This window comes from Nematolebias whitei, chromosome 15, assembly GCF_014905685.2.
Source record: "Nematolebias whitei isolate Nwh7 chromosome 15, NemWhi1, whole genome shotgun sequence".
In the NCBI taxonomy this organism is placed as follows: Eukaryota; Metazoa; Chordata; class Actinopteri; order Cyprinodontiformes; family Rivulidae; genus Nematolebias; species Nematolebias whitei.
In genome coordinates this window covers 15,372,507-15,392,680 of record NC_056512.1, presented here as the reverse complement: position 1 = coordinate 15,392,680, position 20,174 = coordinate 15,372,507, and the positions used below count along the sequence as shown (strand labels likewise).

At 42.3% G+C, this 20,174-nt stretch overlaps 1 protein-coding gene across 1 annotated transcript in view; it reads right to left on the bottom strand.

Moving 5' to 3' along the window:
• Positions 1–17,808: 17,808 nt before the first annotated feature.
• The window catches only part of pih1d1 (PIH1 domain containing 1), a 26,785-nt gene continuing 24,419 nt past the window's right edge, over positions 17,809–20,174 (bottom strand). The window contains exon 11 of the mRNA XM_037689403.1: positions 17,809–17,847. Within this exon, the coding sequence (XP_037545331.1) occupies positions 17,809–17,847 (39 nt within the window). The remainder of the gene's footprint in view (positions 17,848–20,174) is intronic.

Here is a 20,174-nt window from a genome sequence, read left to right as displayed (position 1 = left end):
AATATTATAGGCAGAAACATGGGTGTGCTATGGGGTCTCCAGTTTCTCCTATTGTTGCCAACCTGTACATGGAGGAGGTAGAAAAGAGAGCCTTGACGTCCTTTTCAGGGACACCACCAAGTCATTGGTTCAGGTATGTTGACGACACCTGGGTTAAAATCAAATCTCAGGAAGTCCAACATTTTACTGACCACATCAACTCTGTGGATAAATACATCAAGTTCACACGAGAAGATGTAAAAAATGGCAGGTTGGCTTTCTTGGACTGTGAGGTCTCAGTCTCTGATAGAGGACATTTGCAAACTGAGGTGTACCGCAAACCCACCCACACAGACCAGTATTTGCAGTTTGACTCCCATCACCCTTTGGAGCACAAGTTAGGAGTCATCAGGACTCTGTATCACAGAGCAGACAGCGTCCCCACTAGCTCAGGAGCCAGGCAGAAGGAGAAATCCCACACAAGACAGGCTCTAGAACAATGTGGATATCCTAACTGGGCCTTCCTGAAAACAGAGAAGAAACCCAAACAGGACTCCAGTCAGCCAACAGGTGAAAAGGAGGAACCCAGACCCAGACCAGCGGTCATTCCATATGTTGAGGGAGTATCAGAGAAATTGAGACGTTTATTTTCTAATCATAACGTCCCAGTGGCTTTTAAACCCCAAAATACATTACGGCAAAGACTGGTTCATCCCAAAGATCCAGTCCCCCGGCACAAACAGAGCAATGTTGTGTATGCTGTTCAGTGTCAGGAGGGCTGTGATCAGTCTTACATCGGGGAAACAAAACAGCCACTGGCCAAAAGGATGGACCAGCACAGAAGATCAACATCATCAGGCCAGGACTCTGCGGTCTACACTCATCTCCAGGCCAACGGTCACTCTTTCAGGGATGAAGATGTTCACATCCTGGACAGAGAGGAACGATGGTTTGAGAGAGGAGTAAAGGAGGCCATCTTTGTGAAAAGAAACCGTCCATCATTAAACAGGGGTGGAGGCCTCCGTGTTCAACTGTCCCCCTCTTACAATGCTGTGATTGCTAGTATCACTCAGCCCTCTGTGAATAGTAAACAGCCATCAGTGTGCTAATGATCCATTGTTAGGCTGATGGTCCTTCTTGAGCATGTGATCAGCTGGTTTTGGTTGTCAGCAGCAAAACTGGTTGATCCACTCTGAGAAGGTGCTATTTAAGAGACTGAGCTGAATACAGCTCCTCAGACTGAGGAAGTCTCTCGGATGAAAGACAAAACGTTTCTATATTTTATTGTTGATTTGCTTTGTTTTGTTTTTTGAATGTCCAGAGGACCAGATTTAACTTTTTTAGAGAGCACACATTGTTTTAGTAAGTCCGGATGTGTGAGGCCTCATGTTCTGTGTGTGGATTGAACCCCAGTGCAGGCAGATATGGGGAGCTCAGGGATCAAATAAAGAACTATTTATTTTAGGAGAAACAACAACAACAAAAAAAGCTGTTGTGGCAGCAAGACGTACTGAACATAACAAATGGAAACAAGGAGACAGAGAAAAACAGAGCATGAACGTATGTGGGAGGCATAATCTACAGACCACAAGGAAACACAATGACGCTAACAAGACATATGATGAACATCTGGGGAAAGACGAGGGTGTCCGGAGCTGGAGCTCCTGAGGAACAACACACTGGGAAGGCTGAAAAGATGACAACACAACTAAAACACAAACATCTCAAAATCTGGACACAAAACACTTCATTAAACACAGATTCCCACACTATCGTTGTTATGACATTTTTTGCTACATATTTTTGGGGACTAGTTATAGTAAGGCAGCCACCTATTATCATCCACCTGACAAGGGATCCTTAACTTTATATCTCGCTCTTCCGTCAACTTTAATGCTGCCCAAACCACAACGTGGACCTCCACAAGTTTTATATCAAAACCACCGGCTCACCCCCCTGATGTGTGCTTTTACTTTTATGGGCATTTCGAGTTACCATGGTGACGTAATTTGCAAAGACACAATTTTTATTAATCATTTTTCATAGACATAGACTTTTTCATAGAATCAAATACCCATTTCATTTTTTTTTTCATTTAGCCTTTATTTATCCAGGTTAGTCTCATTGAGCCACGAGAACTCATTTTCAAGAGAGACCTGTTTAGGGAGCACATGGTGGGGGTTAAGGGCCTTGCTCATGGGCCCAGGGTGGGGTGAATGAGGGTGGGGGCAAGTGTGGGTGTTTCACCCACCCCACCCACAATTTTGATGTTGTCGGGGCCGGGGCGTGAACCGGCGATCTTCGGATCACAGGCCCACCTCTCTAACCTCTGCGCCACCACTCCCCCATCCAAGATGGTCACCTGTGTTAAAATGGAAAATACTGTACCTCAGCCATTTTTAGAGATATTAAGCTGAAATTTGATGTGGCAGTAGCTGAGAGCAATGCCCAATAAAAATTATTTAAAAAGGTCAAGACGGCCATCAAAGTGAATTTTAAATAACTTAAATTCAGCTTTATTTACACATAAAGCTGAATTTTGGTGTGGTTGAAAATGTTCCCCATCACATACTGAATTCAAATAAAAAATCCAAGATGGCCACCATAGCTTAAAAGAAAAAATAAATAAATAACTCTTTGATTTTTTTTGCCATGTTGAGCTGAAATGTGGTATGGTGGTAGCTGAGAGTAAACCCCAACACTTACTGTCAAATTAAACATTTAAAACGGTCGTAATGCGACAGTCCACGTCAACGTTTCTCCAGGAACTTTCCACTTTTGTTTATTATGCTTAAACATTAAACTATACAAAATGTGAATTTTCTGCGTCTGATTAAAATCTAGTCCCTCTGAAGTGAAAGTTTTAGAAACACTGTGCTGTGGGTATTAAGGTCGGAGTTCATCCTCACTGTACCTTCTATCTTTGGTGATTAATCTCTTTGGAGATGGAGAAACACACAGAGGTACGTTTGGCCATAAATTGTCCAGCTGAGCTGCCATTGTTCTGACATGAAAGCTCACACAGACAGACGTTATCCAAGGGCGTGTGCTGCTGACACCATCCTGGCCGGGGGGCACGGGCTGATTGATGAAGCGCCAACAGGTGAGAATGTAACAGGGGGTCACACAGAGAGCAAAGAAGATTGTGTTTCTATCACGTTCTGGTCTCCACCACTCAAGCCTTTTATTTTACCCTCACTGTCTCCTCTTGCTCTGACGCTTCTGTTATTTTAATAAATGTGGTTTCGAAAAGACAAATCTGATTAAAGCTATTTTACTGCTCAACATTTCTTCACTACAACTATTTGCTTTTCACTTAAAAATAAGCAAAACCATACAACTGTCTAGATTTTATGTTAGAATTTTATTCAAACCTGAAACTTCCCACATGAACTCCTGACTCGCAGTTTGATACGTTCAATAATTCAGTGACAAGCAGCCGACAAACTGTGACAATCTAAGTTTGGCACTCGGATATGTCCAAGGTCCAATATTACTTCCATTACAGGCTGGATAATTTAAAGCAGCAACACATGTTCATGTTACGCAGTTACTATGCCAAACAGAAGCTAACATGTTTTTTTATTACTGTTCAGTTGATAATTCAGTTGTGGGCGGCCGTGGTGCAGTGGTAGTGGCAGCCGACCTCTGATCAGAAGGTTGGAGGTTCGAATCCCGACTTCCCACACCATGTGCCGTTGTGTCCCTGGGCAAGACACTTAACCCCGAGTTGCTCCCGGTGGGACTGGATGGCGCCTTGCATGGCAGCCTACCGCCACCGGTGTATGAATGTGCGTGTGAATGGGTGGATGGCTGGTACTGTAAAGCGCCTTGGGGCCCCTCATAGGGGGCTGGAAGGCGCTATAGAAGTAAGCTCCATTTACCATTTACCATTTACCATAATCTTCCAGTTTTGCCAAAACTTTTCATTTCTACTGGAGCTTCGGAACAACTCCTACACAAACGCATCAAAACATGCAACACAATTGAGAACGGTGCTCCATATCTTAATTTAGGTAGCATTAATTAACCTTAATCTTAGGATTCATTAAACTAACTTTTGGGGGGCAGCTTAGCCCTGTAAGGTGGTTGTCCCCTGATTGGAGGGTTGGCTGTTCAATTTCCGATCTCTGAAGCATGTCAAAATGTCCTTGAGCAAGACACTACACCCTTAATACCCTGCTACACCCACCCACACACTTATCAGTGTATGAATATGAATATAAAAATGTGCTTTACATGGTGTGTAAAAAGGGGTGAATGTGGAACACTCATGTAAAACATGTAGAAGATAAAACTGCTGCATAAGTTGTGGATCATTTACTCTTTTACTCCATGTGTCTCTCTGTTATAAGATGAATGCTTTATGCCTCAAACCTCTTCAGATTGCACACCTCAGTGTAACCGAGTACAGAATTTTTCTTCTAAACTGGAAGTGAAGAGTATTTCTAACTTGGCACAGCTAATATTTGGTGTTGGACCGCCAAACACTTCTACCTTTTAGACCAGTTTTTAAATACGACTGCACAGTGTTGGATAAAAAAAATCCCATATTTGAACTTTACTAAAAGAACCACACTCGCTGGCAGGAGAAGATTTTTAACCGGTTTAACTTGTAAGGACTCATTCAAGACGGACTACATGCACAGATATACAATGTGTCTGCAGACTTTTATACAGCAGCAGAGTCCAGCAGGTGTTTCCTCATGGTCAGCTGCGGTCAGACACATAGACAGGAGCCATGGCTGTCGGTTACTGTTTTTATTGAAATCTTTACTTTACCAGGAAATAAATCCACTGAGATCATTAATTAAGTTTACAAAAATGTTCTGGGACACTACTGTTCAGCTCTGCTCTGTTTGCCCTCTGTGTGCTGCGGTTCCAGCTGCCATACCAGGTCCAACAACTTGGCATAGCATGTATGGTATCTTTCAGCAGCACAGTAAGTCTTTGTAAGTCTCAAATCCTCCATGTGCTGCTACTTTGCTTTCTCTCTATCTATACAGAGCCAAAGCAATCACATGTCATCAATTCAATATGGGTAAAGTTCAAACTTAGCCAATTTTCCTTGCTAACTGCCAGAAGAAAAAGGGTATGATGCCAGTAAGTGGAGACACTTTGTTGTCTACGAGGTTAGAAACAGAAAGCAGAGTCAAAGGTGCTGAAGAAATTACCTGGACTCGCCTAAAATCCTACAGGTGTTAAAACAGTCCATGAATGTAGACATTTTGCTATGGAGCACAAGTTGATTTAACTCTGCTGCTACTGAGAACTACTTGAACTTCACACCACAACCCTTTTTTTAGTTGCCACCAAAAAAAGTCGACACACAAAGCAACTGCATCTTGCTAATGCAAATCTGGTCAGAGGTGATAATTCACCCCGTGGGGTGTATACAAGCAAAACCTATTTTAAAAAACCCCAGCATGGGTGGGGAGAGAGGGTATGGAAAAACAATGGACGGATGAATGAGAAGTGTACATTTCAACACCTCTTGTGGGACAATTGGAAATGCCCATTTGAAGCTAAATGGAGAAGTGTGCAGGTGGGGATAAAAAAAGAAAATACAGGGGATTTGGGAGAAGAGTCTTGTTCCAGGGGGGAGGAAGCCATAGTGGTCAAGGACAAAAGTGTTTGCGTGTGAGGAAATATAACGTGTCCAACAATCTAACTCATAAGTGATTAAAGGGAGACTCCTGAGTACTAGGCTCAAGAGAACAGAGAAAAAAAACATGTTGAAATACACAAAGTACAAAAGACTAAACACTCAGGGGGGGTGGGTATGTTTGTGTTTCTATCCGTTACTAAAATATCTCATAAATCCATCCACTATCTTTACCCACTTCTTCCTTTTTGGGTCGCCGGGGTCACTGGTGCTCATGTCCAGCAGTCACTGTGCGAGAGGTGGGGGACACCCTGGACAGGTCTCAAGTCCATTACAGGGACACATGGAGACAAACAACCATTCACTCTCTCACTCACACCTAGAGACAGTTTAGAGTTACCAATCAGACTAACATGCATGTTTTTGGTCTGTGGAAGTACCTGGAGAAAACCCATGCATGCACGGAGAGAACATGCAAACTCCACCCAGAAAGTTCATCCAGCTGGGATTTGAACTGGCAACCTTCTCGCTGAGAGTCAACAGTACCAAATGAGCCACCGTGCTGCCCATCTCATCAATAACTGAATACATTTTAATAAACTTGCAGAATGTAATCATTGGATGTGCACGCACATCCCTACTACTACATATTTTTGCACTCAGGCTAATTCAAGATGGCCGTCGCAGCCAGCTGAACTTAGCGAACACTACAATGGCTTCTGCTCAGTTTATCTGATGGATAATGAGATAAAACTGTGTGCGGCAGTAGCTGATACTGATAACAACACATGTTCTGAGCACTAACAGATTGTGCAATATCTTAGTTTAAAATTATGCATTTAACTAGCTCGAGTCAACGCTTTCTGTCTGTTAGTAAAATATTTCATGAACAACAGAACAAGTTTTAATGAAACATCCAGGAAATAATCATTAGTTATACACCTATAAATGCATAATGTTTGAGGTCAACCCAATCCAAGATGGCTGCCACAGCCAATCAATCTTAGCAAACACAAGCATGGCTATAATTCAACCAATTTTAACAATCAAGATAAACTTTGGTGTGGTTGTAGCTGAGTCATCTGCAACACAATTAAGAGCCAACAGATTGTGGAAGAGCTATGTTAAAAATGTTATTATTAATGGTTTGGAGTCAAATCTCTGTCTGTTTGTTAGCAAAATATCTAATTTATTGTGTATATATAACACTAACACTGACTCTCATTAGCAAAAAGAAAGCAATTACCCAGTAGTTGCTGTGATGGATGACCCTGTGATTATATGAATGAGAAGCAGTGGCTGAGCAACAATATTTTCCCTTTAGCTGTTTTTCACTCCACATTCACTGTCCAGGAAGAACAAAACAAGAAAGATGTGATTAAAATCAAACGTACCTGAGTGAAGGAGTGGTAGCAGCCGATACACGAGACGGACAGAGACGAACAGTATGACAAATGCACAGGAACAAGGGCCTTTATACCAAGAGGTGGAGTAGCATTATGTGTGTGTATAAATATAAATATATAAAAGTGACTGCCTGACAATGTGTGCATGCATGCTGTGGAATTACTGTGAGTCTGAGCGTACTTTACAAGAATAACTGCATCTGTGCATGGGTGTGTGTGTGTGTGTGTGAGTGATCAGGGCAGGAAGCCACTGGTGGATTAAGCAGAAGCCGAAAGACGAGCACCTCTGAGGATTAGGGAGAACACAGGGATGACCTCATTGGACAAATGGAGGGGTGTCACGGGGCAGGTGGAGAGGGGGATAAAAGGCATAAAGGAGGCGGGGGTGACAGATGAAGTGAGGGAGAGTTGACGACAATGAGCTGGAGGAGCTTTCAGTGATGAGTCAATAAATAGGTGTTTTTTCTTCCCCTCATATCAAATTTAAAGGCAGCCACCTGTTACTATCCACCTGAAAAGGCTCTTCCATCAACTTTAACACAGCCCGAACCGCAACGTGTACTTCCACAAATCCAACAATGTTCAGTCAGGTCATCTGGACAGTTTTTTTTTTTTTTTTTGGGTGCTGAAACGTTTCACCTTCCATCCAGAAGGCTTCATCAGTCAAGGAAACACACAAGACAAAACTGATTCTTCCCCAAACAGCTTACTCCAAAGTGGAACAAACCATCGTTGCACCAACATAACTGAAAACATTAAGAAAAACTCACAAAGTTCACTGAATTAATTTAAAACTGACAAAAGGAATACATTAGTCCCTCATTTATTGTGGGTGTTTGGGACCACGCCCACCCACGATAAGTGAAAACCCACCAAGTAGGGATACAGTAGTCCAAGTTCAAGTTCAGTTCAAGTTCAGTAAACTTTGTCATGCTTGTAGTCTAAGTAGCTGATTGGATTCATTGGGTTTCATGGACAAATATAATTGTGTATCATCAGCATAACAATGACAATTTATCCCATGCTGTTTAATAACATTACCTAATGGAAGCATATATAAAGTAAAGAGTATTGGTCCAAGCACTGAACTTTGAGGAACTCCATGACTAACTTTGGTGTAAGATGACAATTCATTATTCACATTTACAAACTGGAATCTATCAGATAAATATGATTTAAACCAACTTAGAGCCATTCCTGTAATTCCAATATCATATCCAAGTCTCTGTAGTAGAATATTGTGATCAACTGTATCAAATGCAGCACTGAGGTCTAACAGGACCAGTGTAGACACCTGTCCGTTGTCAGAGGCCATGAGAATATCATTAGTAACTTTCACCAGTGCTTTTTCTGTGCTGTGGTGAGCTCTAAACCCTGACTGAAACTCTTCAAACTGATTATTTCTAAGAAGATGATCATGTAACTGACAAGTGACTATTTTCTCTAGAAATTTTGAGATGAATGTTAGATTAGATATAAGTCTATAATGGGCTAGGATTCCTGAGTCAGGGTTATGTTTCTTAAGTAAGGGTTTAATTATAGCAGTCTTAAAGCTCTGTGGTACGTAATAATTTATTTGAGACAAATTAGGCAGATCCAAGACATGGTTATTAATTAAGAGAAATACGTCTTTAAATAACCTGGTTGGGATGGGATCTAGCAGACATGTGGATGGTTTGGATGAGGTTATTATTTTTGACAATTCAGAGAGCTCAACAGGACAAAAACTGTCCAAACATAAATCAGGTTCTAATGACATTTTTCAAGTTGTCTCATCTGACATAACCAGAGGCAATACTAGGAATATTGGTTTTATTTTTTTCCCCTAATTGAAACTATTTTATTTATAAAGAATCTCATGAAGTCATCACTGCTTACAGTTGTAGGGCTACATGAATCAACAGAGAGATGATTTTTCATTAGACTAGCTATGGTACTGAAAAGGAACCTGTTATTTTTAGTCTCATCAACTAAAGATGAATAATATAAAGTTCTAGCTTTACGAAGCACTTTATTGTAAGTTAGAAGGCTATCTCTCCAGGATAAGTAAGATTCCTCAACGTTAGTGGAGCGCCATTTTCTTTCTAGCAGTCTGTTTTAAAGTACACAACTGAAAATTGAACCATAGAGCTAACCTCCATTGATTGATTATTTTCTTTTTCAGCGGAGCAGCTTTACCACGTGAAGTTTGCAGCATAGTTGTAAAATTATCAACTAGATGATCTAAGTCACTGCTCTCTGATGTTTTACTCTGCAAGACAGAGGAAAACATTGATAGAAGTGAATCTTTAAATTTGGTTGCAATGTTTTCTGATAAGCACCTGCTAAGGTGAAATTTACTCCTAGTGATTGTGAAGCCATTTAATGTAAACTCAAAGATTATTAAAAAATGGTTGGACAGAATAGGACTTTGAGGAAATATTACTAATTTATTAATCTCGATGCCATAGGTCAGAACCAGGTCAAGGGTGTGATGATGAGAATGAGTAGGTATTTGGAAGTTTTGGGTGTATACCACCACACCTGGTTAGGCTGGTTCAAATCATATCTCTCTGACCGCACTCAATTCATTCAGCTCAAATCCTTTCGTTCCCAGTCTTCCCCCGTCTCCACGGGTGTCCCCCAAGGTTCTGTCCTCAGACCCCTCCTCTTCATCATTTACCTCCTTCCTCTAGGTCACATCTTCCATAAATTTGGTGTCCATTTTCACTGTTATGCTGATGACACACAGCTCTACTTGTCAACAAAACCAAACTCCACCCACCCACCCTCCATTCTCACCGACTGTCTCAATGAGCTAAATCACTGGTTTTCAAACAATTTCCTACAACTAAACAGTAACAAAACAGAAATCATTCTTGTCGGTACCAAAAACTCTCTTTCAAAATCAGAAAATCTTCTCAACCCCCTTAACAACTCTCTGCTATCCCCCTCGCATCAGGTCAAGAGTCTTGGTGTCATCCTCGACACCACTCTCTCCTTCACTTCACACATAAACAATGTAACTTGGTGTGCCTCCATCTCCGAAATATTAACCATCTCCGCCCTTCTCTCACACCCCGCTCCACAGCCATCCTTGTGCACAGTCTTGTGACTTCTCGGATTGACTACTGCAACTCCCTTCTTTATGGCCTCCCCAACAAATCTCTCCAGAAGCTGCAATTGGTCCAGAACTCAGCTGCCCGTGTCATTACTCAAACCTCCTCCTATAACCACATCACTCCAGTCCTGCAGCAGCTCCACTGGCTCCTGGTTAAATCACGCATCATCTTCAAAATTCTTCTTCTCACTTTCAAAGCTATCCACAACCTTGCCCCTCCGTACCTATTTGACCTCTTACACATCTCCATCCCCTCTCGCTCTCTCAGATCCTCCTCTTCACTACACCTCCATGTACCCTCTGCCCGCCTCTCCACCATGGGGAGAAGGGCCTTCACCTGCTCTGCCCCTCATCTCTGGAACTCTCTACCCCCTGACTTAAGAAACACCACCTCTCTTTCTATATTCAAGACTGCTCTGAAAACATATCTCTTTAGACTCACTTATCCTTAACTTTGCTGTATGTATTTTATATTCTGTATGTATTTTATATTCTGTATGTATTTTATATTCTTTATGTATTTTATATTCTTTATGTATTTTATATTCTTTATGCATTTTATATTCTTTATGTATTTTATATTCTTTATGTAATTTATTCCTGTTGATCTTTGTTCTTACTGTAAAGTGTCCTTGGGTGTCATGAAAGGCGCTTTTTAAATAAAATGATTATTATTATTATTATTACCTGGGAGATGCTGAATTCCTAGGCAGATGTCCAGATGCTGGGTCAGGCAGCCTGAGGGCTGGCAGGTCACACGTTAGCCGTCAGCTCTGACATCTTATTTTGACCTGAGGCTGCCAGGTCACACCCGCTATGGCCTGTAGGCATCTCCTGCCAACATATAAGGAGTAGTTCACATTCAACCAGAGGAAAGTGATTACTTGCTTGCTTATCTGGCGGTATTGAACTGGGAGTTTTATGCGAGAGAACCCCTTTTGGGACTCACGCCCAGGGGGAGTTGTTAAGATAGTTCCTATTTAGACTGGTCTTATGTTTTGATCTGCTCAGAGACGGGATTATAATGAAATTGTGACCCGGTTCTGACTGGGTTAAACTGGGCCAGAAAACTCTTAAGAGAGTCTCCCTGATAATTCAATATCTGTCAAGAAATAGTTTAATCAGCTTGCCACATCACGTAGGAAAGGCTTTAAAGCACCGTCTCATGTTTTCCTTACACGTCAGTACACATAAGACCACACATAGTCCCGCCCCCTCATACACTGACAGGTTGAGCTCCCCCTTCTGTGAAGGGCGGAGCCTAGGGCCGTCTTCCGGGTCTGTGAACGTGTCACAGACTGAATAGAGTCCAGCGCTGTAAATTGTAATATTTTACTGCCTTTTTCTAATACAATTGATAAAACTTAATTGATGTTTCCTTGATTTATTGATTAGTATAGTTGCCACTTCTGAGGAGGGTTTGAGCCGGGGGTAAAGACGTGAGCTGGGGGGTTTCCGGATCCGGTGGCCCGCAGCGGCTCCCGTCTTTAACACTATTAAGTTTTTAAAGGCTATGCTTGAGCTATCACTTTCAACAGCTACATGAGTATTGAAATCATCCATTATTATGACTTTATCAGTATTTAGTAGTAAGTCAGTTAAGCATTCTGAGAATTCAAAAACTGAGCATAGGAGCCTGGTAGACGATATATAACAACTAGTGAGAGTGACCATTCCATTTTCCATTTAGGATGGGAAAGACTTAGAGACAGCAACTCCAAAGTATCATAATACTGGTTCAGTATTAATAGTCCCGACTGAAAAATAGAAGCTACACCTCCGCCTCAACCAGTTGTTCTAGGAACATGAAAATTTAAATAATTAGGTGGAGTGGATTCATTAGCCGGGCAGCACGGTGGCGCAACTGGTAGAGCTGCTGCCTCTCAGCGAGCAGGTCCTTGGTTCAAACCCCGGTCCAGGGGCCTTTCTGGGTGGAGTTTGCATGTTCTCTCCGTGCATGCGTGGGTTTTCTCCGGGTGCTCCGGTTTCCTCCCACAGACCAAAAACATGCATGTTAGGCTGATTGGTAACTCTAAATTGTCCCTAGGTGTGAGTGAGAGAGTGAATGGTTGTTTGTCTCGTTTGTCTCTATGTGTCCCAGTGATGGACTTGCGACTCATCCAGGGTGTACCCCGCCCCTCGCACAGTGATTGCTGGACATGGGCACCAGCGACCCCCATGACCCAAAATGGAATAAGTGGGTAAAGAAAATGGATGGATGGATGATTCATTAGCCAGGTTTCTGTCAGACAGAATAAATCAATATGATGATCAGTTATCAGGTCATTGGGATTTAGAGGAAGGAGATCTGGAGATCTGATGTTCAATAGTCCACATTTAATGATTTTATTATTTTGTTCTGGGAAAGTAGTTGTGTTAATTTAAATACAATTTTTAAGGTTAATATTTTTAGGGCTGATTTTTGGTTTATTTGATTTGAGCCGTGGGTGAGATAGCACTGTTTCAGTGGGGTTTTGGGTGGGTAACGAAGAAGCAGCAGAGAGATGTGGAAGACTAAATCTTTGCTTCCTGGACTGATTTCTAGACTGGACCATTAATTGTCAACAACCCGGATGTCTAATTGAATCAGCTAAGTTTTTAGAGAGAAGTGCTGCTCCATTTAAGGTGGGATGGATTCCATCTCTCTGCATCAGACCGGGTTTTTCCCAAAATGCACTCCAGTTGTCTACAAATCCTACGTTGTTTTCAGAGCACCACCTGGATGCCCAGCAGTTGAAAGCCAACATTTAGCTAAACATGTCATCGCTGGACAGGTTGAGGAGGGGGTTGGAAAAAAGTACGGAGTCAGACATAGTTTTTGCAAAGTTACACACTGAAGCAACATTAATTTTATTGATGGGTTTTATCCTCTTCCTCATAATTCTGAGGAGGAAGCAACATCTCACCTCCTTCTGTCCCATGCGTGCATTTTTCATGTTACGTGGCGCACACAGCCGCACTGCGCCATTTTCAGCGTATGTTCATGCATTACTGGAACAGCTCTTCAGGACGTCCTCTATCCACCCAGCGTCTCTCACACTGGTTGTGTGAGGCTATTTCTGAAGCTTACAGTTCATCTGGACTGGATCCTCCAGAGAATCTCAGCGCATTCCACCAGAGGGTTTTCATCCTCCATGGCTCTGCATTGAGGGATGACAGTGGAGGATATTTGTATGGCGGCTGCCTGGTCATCACCATGTTCAATTATTCGTTTTTATCTACGTGATGTTTCTACTTTCTCCATGACCCATTCTGTTCTCAGGGTTCTGACAGAATTATTATTATTTGTTTCATGGAGCCTCACTTTTGAGCTCACACCTGCCTGCATGCAGTCGCAGTGTGAGATATTTATTATCAGTCACAAGTTCATGACTGCTGATTTTATCATTGTTAATCAGTTCATCCTGAGGAGCTGTTGGTCTGCTCTGTTCATCGTTACACTGTTACAATTCGTATCCTCTGTTGTTCCTATTCACAGCAGCAGGTCTGCTATCTCAGCCTTTTTTCCTCACCAGAGATCTTTTCTCCGGTGCGCTCCTGCGCATGGAGCACGCAATTACGCAGCGCGTAATTATGCACACAGAAGGCTGAGTGATGGAATTTTTTTTTTTTTTTTTGTGCAAGCAGGTGCTTCATGTTGTGTCCGTGTGGACCCAGTGAGGCATAGACTATATCCTGCTTCGCCTTTAACCCACCAGAGACAGTCCTTAAAGGGCAAAGCCTATACGAAATAGAACGTTGGTTACGTACTGTAACTCCAGATTCTATGAGTATAGGCGTAGCCCTTTAAGCTCTGGGCCTCACTGGTTCCTAAATGGCTGAAGAAAAAACTATTTGGGAGCTGATTCCCGGTCTCACCGTAATTTATATGGGGGAGAGGCCCACAGAGCAGGTGGGCATGAACTAAAGTTTTCAGTGCAGCGCTGAGCGCCTTATGAATAAAACCCACCAGCGACAGCTCTTAAAGGGCTACGCCTATAATCATAGAATCTGGGGTTACAGTACGTAACCAACGTCATTAAATGGACAGCCAGAGCAGATCCATAAATAAAGAAGTGACTGCCTCATCCTTTTTTTCCCATGGAAGAAAACGTTTAAGGTTCAAAGTGTGAACCTTGTAACGAACCAGCCAACTGGATCAGGAACTGCTCAACACTTCATTGCTCTTGGCTGGAATCCATTGGTATGGTTAGCTCTGGTCAGTCTAAAAACAAAATTATTTTATACAAAACCAGCCAACCAGTTAAGTGTGGTTACTGGATGCACAATAATCTAGTTTCAGCATTTCCCTGTAATCTTAAGCAATAGATTTCCAGGCTTTCTAAACCTTTTATTCCCCCTTGAACTATTGTTGCTTTTACTTTTTTTAACCAGTACCTCAACATTTTCAGAGAAATGTATGTGGTTTGATCTGTGAATTATTCAAGCCTGAAAAGACTTCTTAAGACTTAACAAAAAAACTAGTTAAAAAAGGATCTTTTTTTTTTTTTAACCGGCATCCTGTTACCAAAAATCATTTTATTTTATTTAGGTAATCAATGAATATAAAAAGGGCGGCACGGTGGCGCAGTAGTTAGAACCTCTCTGTGTGAAGGTCGCCGGATTGAATCCTGGCTAGAATCCTTTCTGGGTGGAGTTTGCATGTTCTCTCCGTGCATGCGTTTTCTCCAGTTTCCTCCCACAGACCAAAAACATACATGTTAGTCTGATTGGTAACTCTAAACTGTCTCTAGGTGTGAGTGAAAGAGTGAATGGTTGTTTGTCTCTATGTGTCCTTGTCATTGGACTGGAGACCTGTCCAGGGTGTCCCCGGCCTCTCAAACAGTGAAGGCTGGACATGGGCACCAGTGACCCCTGTGGCCATGGAAGGAAGAAGCTGGTAAAAGATGATGGATGGATAACAACAGTATTTTAGCACCAACAAGGTGTGCTATTATTTTTTTTTTCATTTAGCCTTTATTTATCCAGGTAGTCTCATTGAGCCATGAGAACTCATTTTCAAGAGAGACCTGTTTTAGGGAGCACATGGTGGGGGTTAAGGGCCTTGCTCATGGGCCCAGAGTGGGGCGAATGAGCTAGCTGAACTAGCTGAACATTTGATGATCAGCTGAAGGATAATGCATCTCTCAGATCTTCAGGTCCGTGTTGGATTTTTTTTTTTACAGATTTTCTTTTAAATATAACTTTCAGATAATGTTCATCTGTTGTTGATAGCTTTTCTTTTTTAACAGTTCAACACACTTCTTTCATCCTTCCCTCACTTTTCAAAATCCCATTTCAAACCAAGTTGTCATTATCAGCACCGATAAAAAGTAAATGTTGCTCAAATATTGTTCACAAATCTGTGTGAATCTGTTAGTGAGCACTTCTCTGCAGAGATGATCCATCCACCTCACAGGTGTGGCAGATCAAGATGCTGATTAGACTGCAGGATTATTTAACAGGTGTGCCTTAGGCTGACCACAACAAAAGGCCACTCTAAAATGTGCTGTTTACTTCTACTGGTTTTTTTTTTTTTTTTTTGGAGAGGAGCTAAAAAAAAACATTCAGTATCTGGCGTGACCATTTGCCTCACAGTGCAACACATCTCCTTTGCAGAGTTGATCAGGTTGTTGAGTGTGGCCTGCTGGTCCACTCTTCAATGGCCGTGTGAAGTTGCTGGATATTTTTATTTATGAACCTTTATTTAACCAGGTAAATCCCATTGAGATCACAGATCTCTTTTACAAGTGAGGCCTGGGCCTGAAGGCAGCCTAACATGCATGTTTTTGGGCTGTTGGAGGAAACTGGAGTAAACCCACGCAAACCAAAGAACATGTAAACTCCACACAGAAAGTCCACAGGTCCAAACCTGGGATTGAACCCAGGACCTTCTTGCTGTGAGGCAACAGTGCTGACCACTTATCAGTCATGCTGCCCAGATGTTCATATTTAATATTTGTTCTCATTCTGCCTTGAACAGAATTGTCACCGATTCTGTTCATAACTTTTATGGACAGAATTTCTAGGCGCAGCCAAGGTGTTGAGGGGATCTGTTTTGGTGGCCTTAGGATTGCGTCTCTGCTTTTTGCAGATGATGTGGTCCTGTTGGATTCATCAGATCGTGATCTACAGCTTTCGCTGGAGCGGTTTGCAGCCGAATGCGATGCGGCCGGGATGAAGATCAGTTCCTCCAAATCCGAGGCCATGGTCTTGAGCCGGAAAAGGGTAGAGTGCCCTCTCTGGATCAGGGAGGAGGTCCTGCCCCAAGTGGAGGAGTTCAAGTATCTTGGGGTCTCGTTCACAAATGAGGAAAAAATGGAGCGTGAGATCGATAGGCGGATAGGTGCAGTGTCTGGAGTGAAGCAGGTGCTGTACAGGTCTGTCGTGGTAAAGAGAGAGCTGAGTCAAGGCGAAGCTCTCAATTTACCGATCAATCTACGTTCCTACCCTCATCTATGGTCATGAGCTTTGGGTTGTGACCGAAAGAATGAGATCTCGGATACAAGCGGCTGAAATGAGTTTTCTCCGCAGGGTGTCTGGGCTCTCCCTTAGAGACAGGGTGAGAAGCTCGGTCATCTGGGAGAGACTCAGAGTAGAGCCGCTGCTTCTCCATGTCGAGAGGAGCCAGTTGAGGTGGCTTGGGCATCTGTTTAGGATGCCTCCTGGACGCCTCCCTGGTGAGGTGTTCCGGACACGACCCACCGGAAGGAGGCCCAGAGGAAGACCCAGGACACGATGGAGGGACTATGTTTCTCGGCTGGCCTGGGAACGCCTCGGGATTCCCCCGGAAGAGCTGGCCCAAGTGGCTGGGGAGAGGGAAGTCTGGGCCTCCCTACTTACGCTGCTACCCCCGCGACCCGACCCCGGATAAGCGGAAGAAAATGGATGGATGGATGGATGGATGGATCTGCCTTGAACAAACACTTTTTGTGCTTTTGAATTAATGCACCAGAAGCTTCAAACATTGATGACTGAACTCAGCTGTGGAGTTGTTGTTAACTTATTTGTTGTTTTTTTTTATTATTATTCAAGTCAACTTACAAAAAACTGTAGATTTCATTCCATAAGATTTTAAAATGTTCATTTGAATATATTGAAGTTATCTTGTTACCTTACAGAGGTATAATTTCTATCGACTGTTCTTGAGGGCATCCTGCTGGGGTGGTGTTTGATGCACCAACTAATTAGACATCCAAGGACCACCCCACTGAGCACCTCATTCTCCAACTCCAACCACACACAGCCTTGTTGAGCTTTGTGTGCAGCAGCAAGGGATTATGGGTGATTAATACCATACCTGTGACAATAGTTCCTCATTAGATGTTACATTTTCACATGGAAAGAGGTCCGAACACGTGACGGTTCCTTGTTTTGAATTTGTTACTTCAAACACCTGAACATGACTTTTTGGCATAAATAACATTTTATTTTGTTCCTTAAAAGTTTGCAAGTGAAAGCAGAGTTCCAGCCCACTTCATAGGTTTGGTGTTTAGGAAAAAAAAAAAAAAAATCAGATTCTTGGCATTTTGCATTAAATACAAAATAAAAAATTTAACCAAAAATAGTAAGAGGTTAGATATGAGCACCCAGACTGTGTCCCTTGGTTTTATTTAGTCAGATTAGTGTTTTTGATTAATTAGGTTATTATTGAAACAGGACAGAGAAATATGGTTTATAAAGGTATTTTATTGTCATCACATTAAAAAAGTATTAAATAATTGTACATAACAGTAGCTCTAGGAAGACGACACCACAGGCATAGTGACGGTGAGGATCTAAGGAAAAGAAACATCAAACATAAAGAATGTCAGAACACTTGAGGATTATAACAAACATGAAAAACTAAATGTACACACCAACAATCTGTTACATTTAATTTGGTTAAATGTAATAACCCTTTGTGTTATTGTAGAAGATTGTACAACTCACAATGGGACAACAGTGTAAAAAGAAACAGATCATTTTAAATAACGTCCTGTTTTTATGCAACTGATCTCAGTTATGTGATCACTAAAGAACAGGTGAAGCTGACCATAAAAATAAAGTGCATCTGCTCAGATGATAACCTCTGAGGATACTTCAAGGTTCCAAAGCTTGATCAAGCACAATCACAACTACAAACCGGATTCCAAAAAAGTTGGGACACTAAACAAATTGTGAATAAAAACTGAATGCAATGATGTGGAGGTGCCAACATCTAATATTTTATTCAGAATAGAACACAGATCACAGATCAAAAGTTTAAACTGAGAGAATGTATAATTGTAAGGGAAAAATCTGTTGTTTCCAAATTTCATGGCGTCAACAAATCCCAAAAAAGTTGGGACAAGTCCATTTTTACCACTGTGTGGCATCCCCCCTTCTTCTTCCAACACTCAACAGACGTCTGGGGACAGAGGAGACCAGTTTCTCAGGTTTAGAAATAGGAATGCTCTCCCATTCATGTCTAATACCGGCCTCTAACTGTTCAATCATCTTGGGCCTTCTCTGTTGCACCTTCCTCTTTATGATGCGCCAAATGTTCTCTATAGGTGAAAGATCTGGACTGCAGGCTGGCCATTTCAGTACCTGGATCCTTCTCCTACGTAGCCATGATGTTGTGATTGCTGCAGATTGTGGTCTGCCATTATCGTGTTGAAAAATGCAGGGTCTTCCCTGAAAGAGATGACGTCTAGATGGGAGCATATGTTGTTCTAGAACCTGAACATAGTTCTCTACATTAATGGTGCCTTTCCAGACATGCAAGCTGCCCATGCCACAAGCGCTCATGCAACCCCATACCATCAGTGATGCAGGCTTCTGAACGGAGCATTGATAACAACTTGGGCTATCCTTGTCCTCTCTGGTCCGGATGACATGGCGTCCCAGTGTTCCATAAAGAACTTCAAATTGTGACTCATCTGACCACAGAACAGTCTTCCATTTTGCCACACTCCATTTTAAATGACCCCTGGCCCAGTGCAAACGTCTGAGCTTGTGGAGCTTGCTTAGAAATGGCTTCCTCTTTGCACTGTAGAGTTTCAGCTGGCAACGGCGGATGGCACGGTGGATTGTGTTCACTGACGATGCTTTCTGGAAGTATTCCTGAGCCCATTCTGTTATTTCTTTGACAGTGGCATTCCTGTTTGAGTTGCAATGACGTTTAAGGGCCCGGAGATCACGAGCATCCAGTAGAGAGTTACAGCCTTGACCCTTACGCACAGCGATTGTTCCAGAGTCTCTGAAACTTTTGATGATGTTATGCACGGTTGATGATGATAACTTAAAAGTCTTTGCTATTTTACGCTGGGTAACACCATTCTGGTATTGCTGCACTGTCTTTCTGCACAACAATGATGGAATTGGTGATCCTCTAACCATCTTGGCTTCTGAAAGACACTGACACTCTGAGAAGTTCTTTTTATACCCAATCATGTTGTCAATTGACCTAATTAGTGTTAATTGGTCTTCCAGCTGTTCGTTATATGCTCAATTTCCTTTTTCCAGCAACTTATTGCTACTTGTCCCAACTTTTTTTGGAATTTGTTGACACTGTGAAATTTTGAATCAACATATTTTTCCTTTAAAATGTTACATTTACTCAGATTAAACTTTTGATCTGTCATCTACGTTATATTACGAATAAAATATTGACATTTGCCATCTCCACATCATTGCATTCAGTTTTTATTCAGGGGTCATTTAAAATGGAGTGTGGCAAAATGGAAGACTGTTCTGTGGTCAGATGAGTCACGATTTGAAGTTCTTTATGGAACACTGGGACGCCATGTCATCCAGACCAGAGAGGACAAGGATAGCCCAAGTTGTTATCAACGCTCCGTTCAGAAGCCTGCATCACTGATGGTATGGGGTTGCATGAGCGCTTGTGGCATGGGCAGCTTGCATGTCTGGAAAGGCACCATTAATGCAGAGAACTATGTTCAGGTTCTAGAATAACATATGCTCCCATCTAGACGTCATCTCTTTCAGGGAAGACCCTGCATTTTTCAGCACGATAATGCCAGACCACATTCTGCAGCAATCACAACATCATGGCTACGTAGGAGAAGGATCCAGGTACTGAAATGGCCAGCCTGCAGTCCAGATCTTTCACCTATAGAGA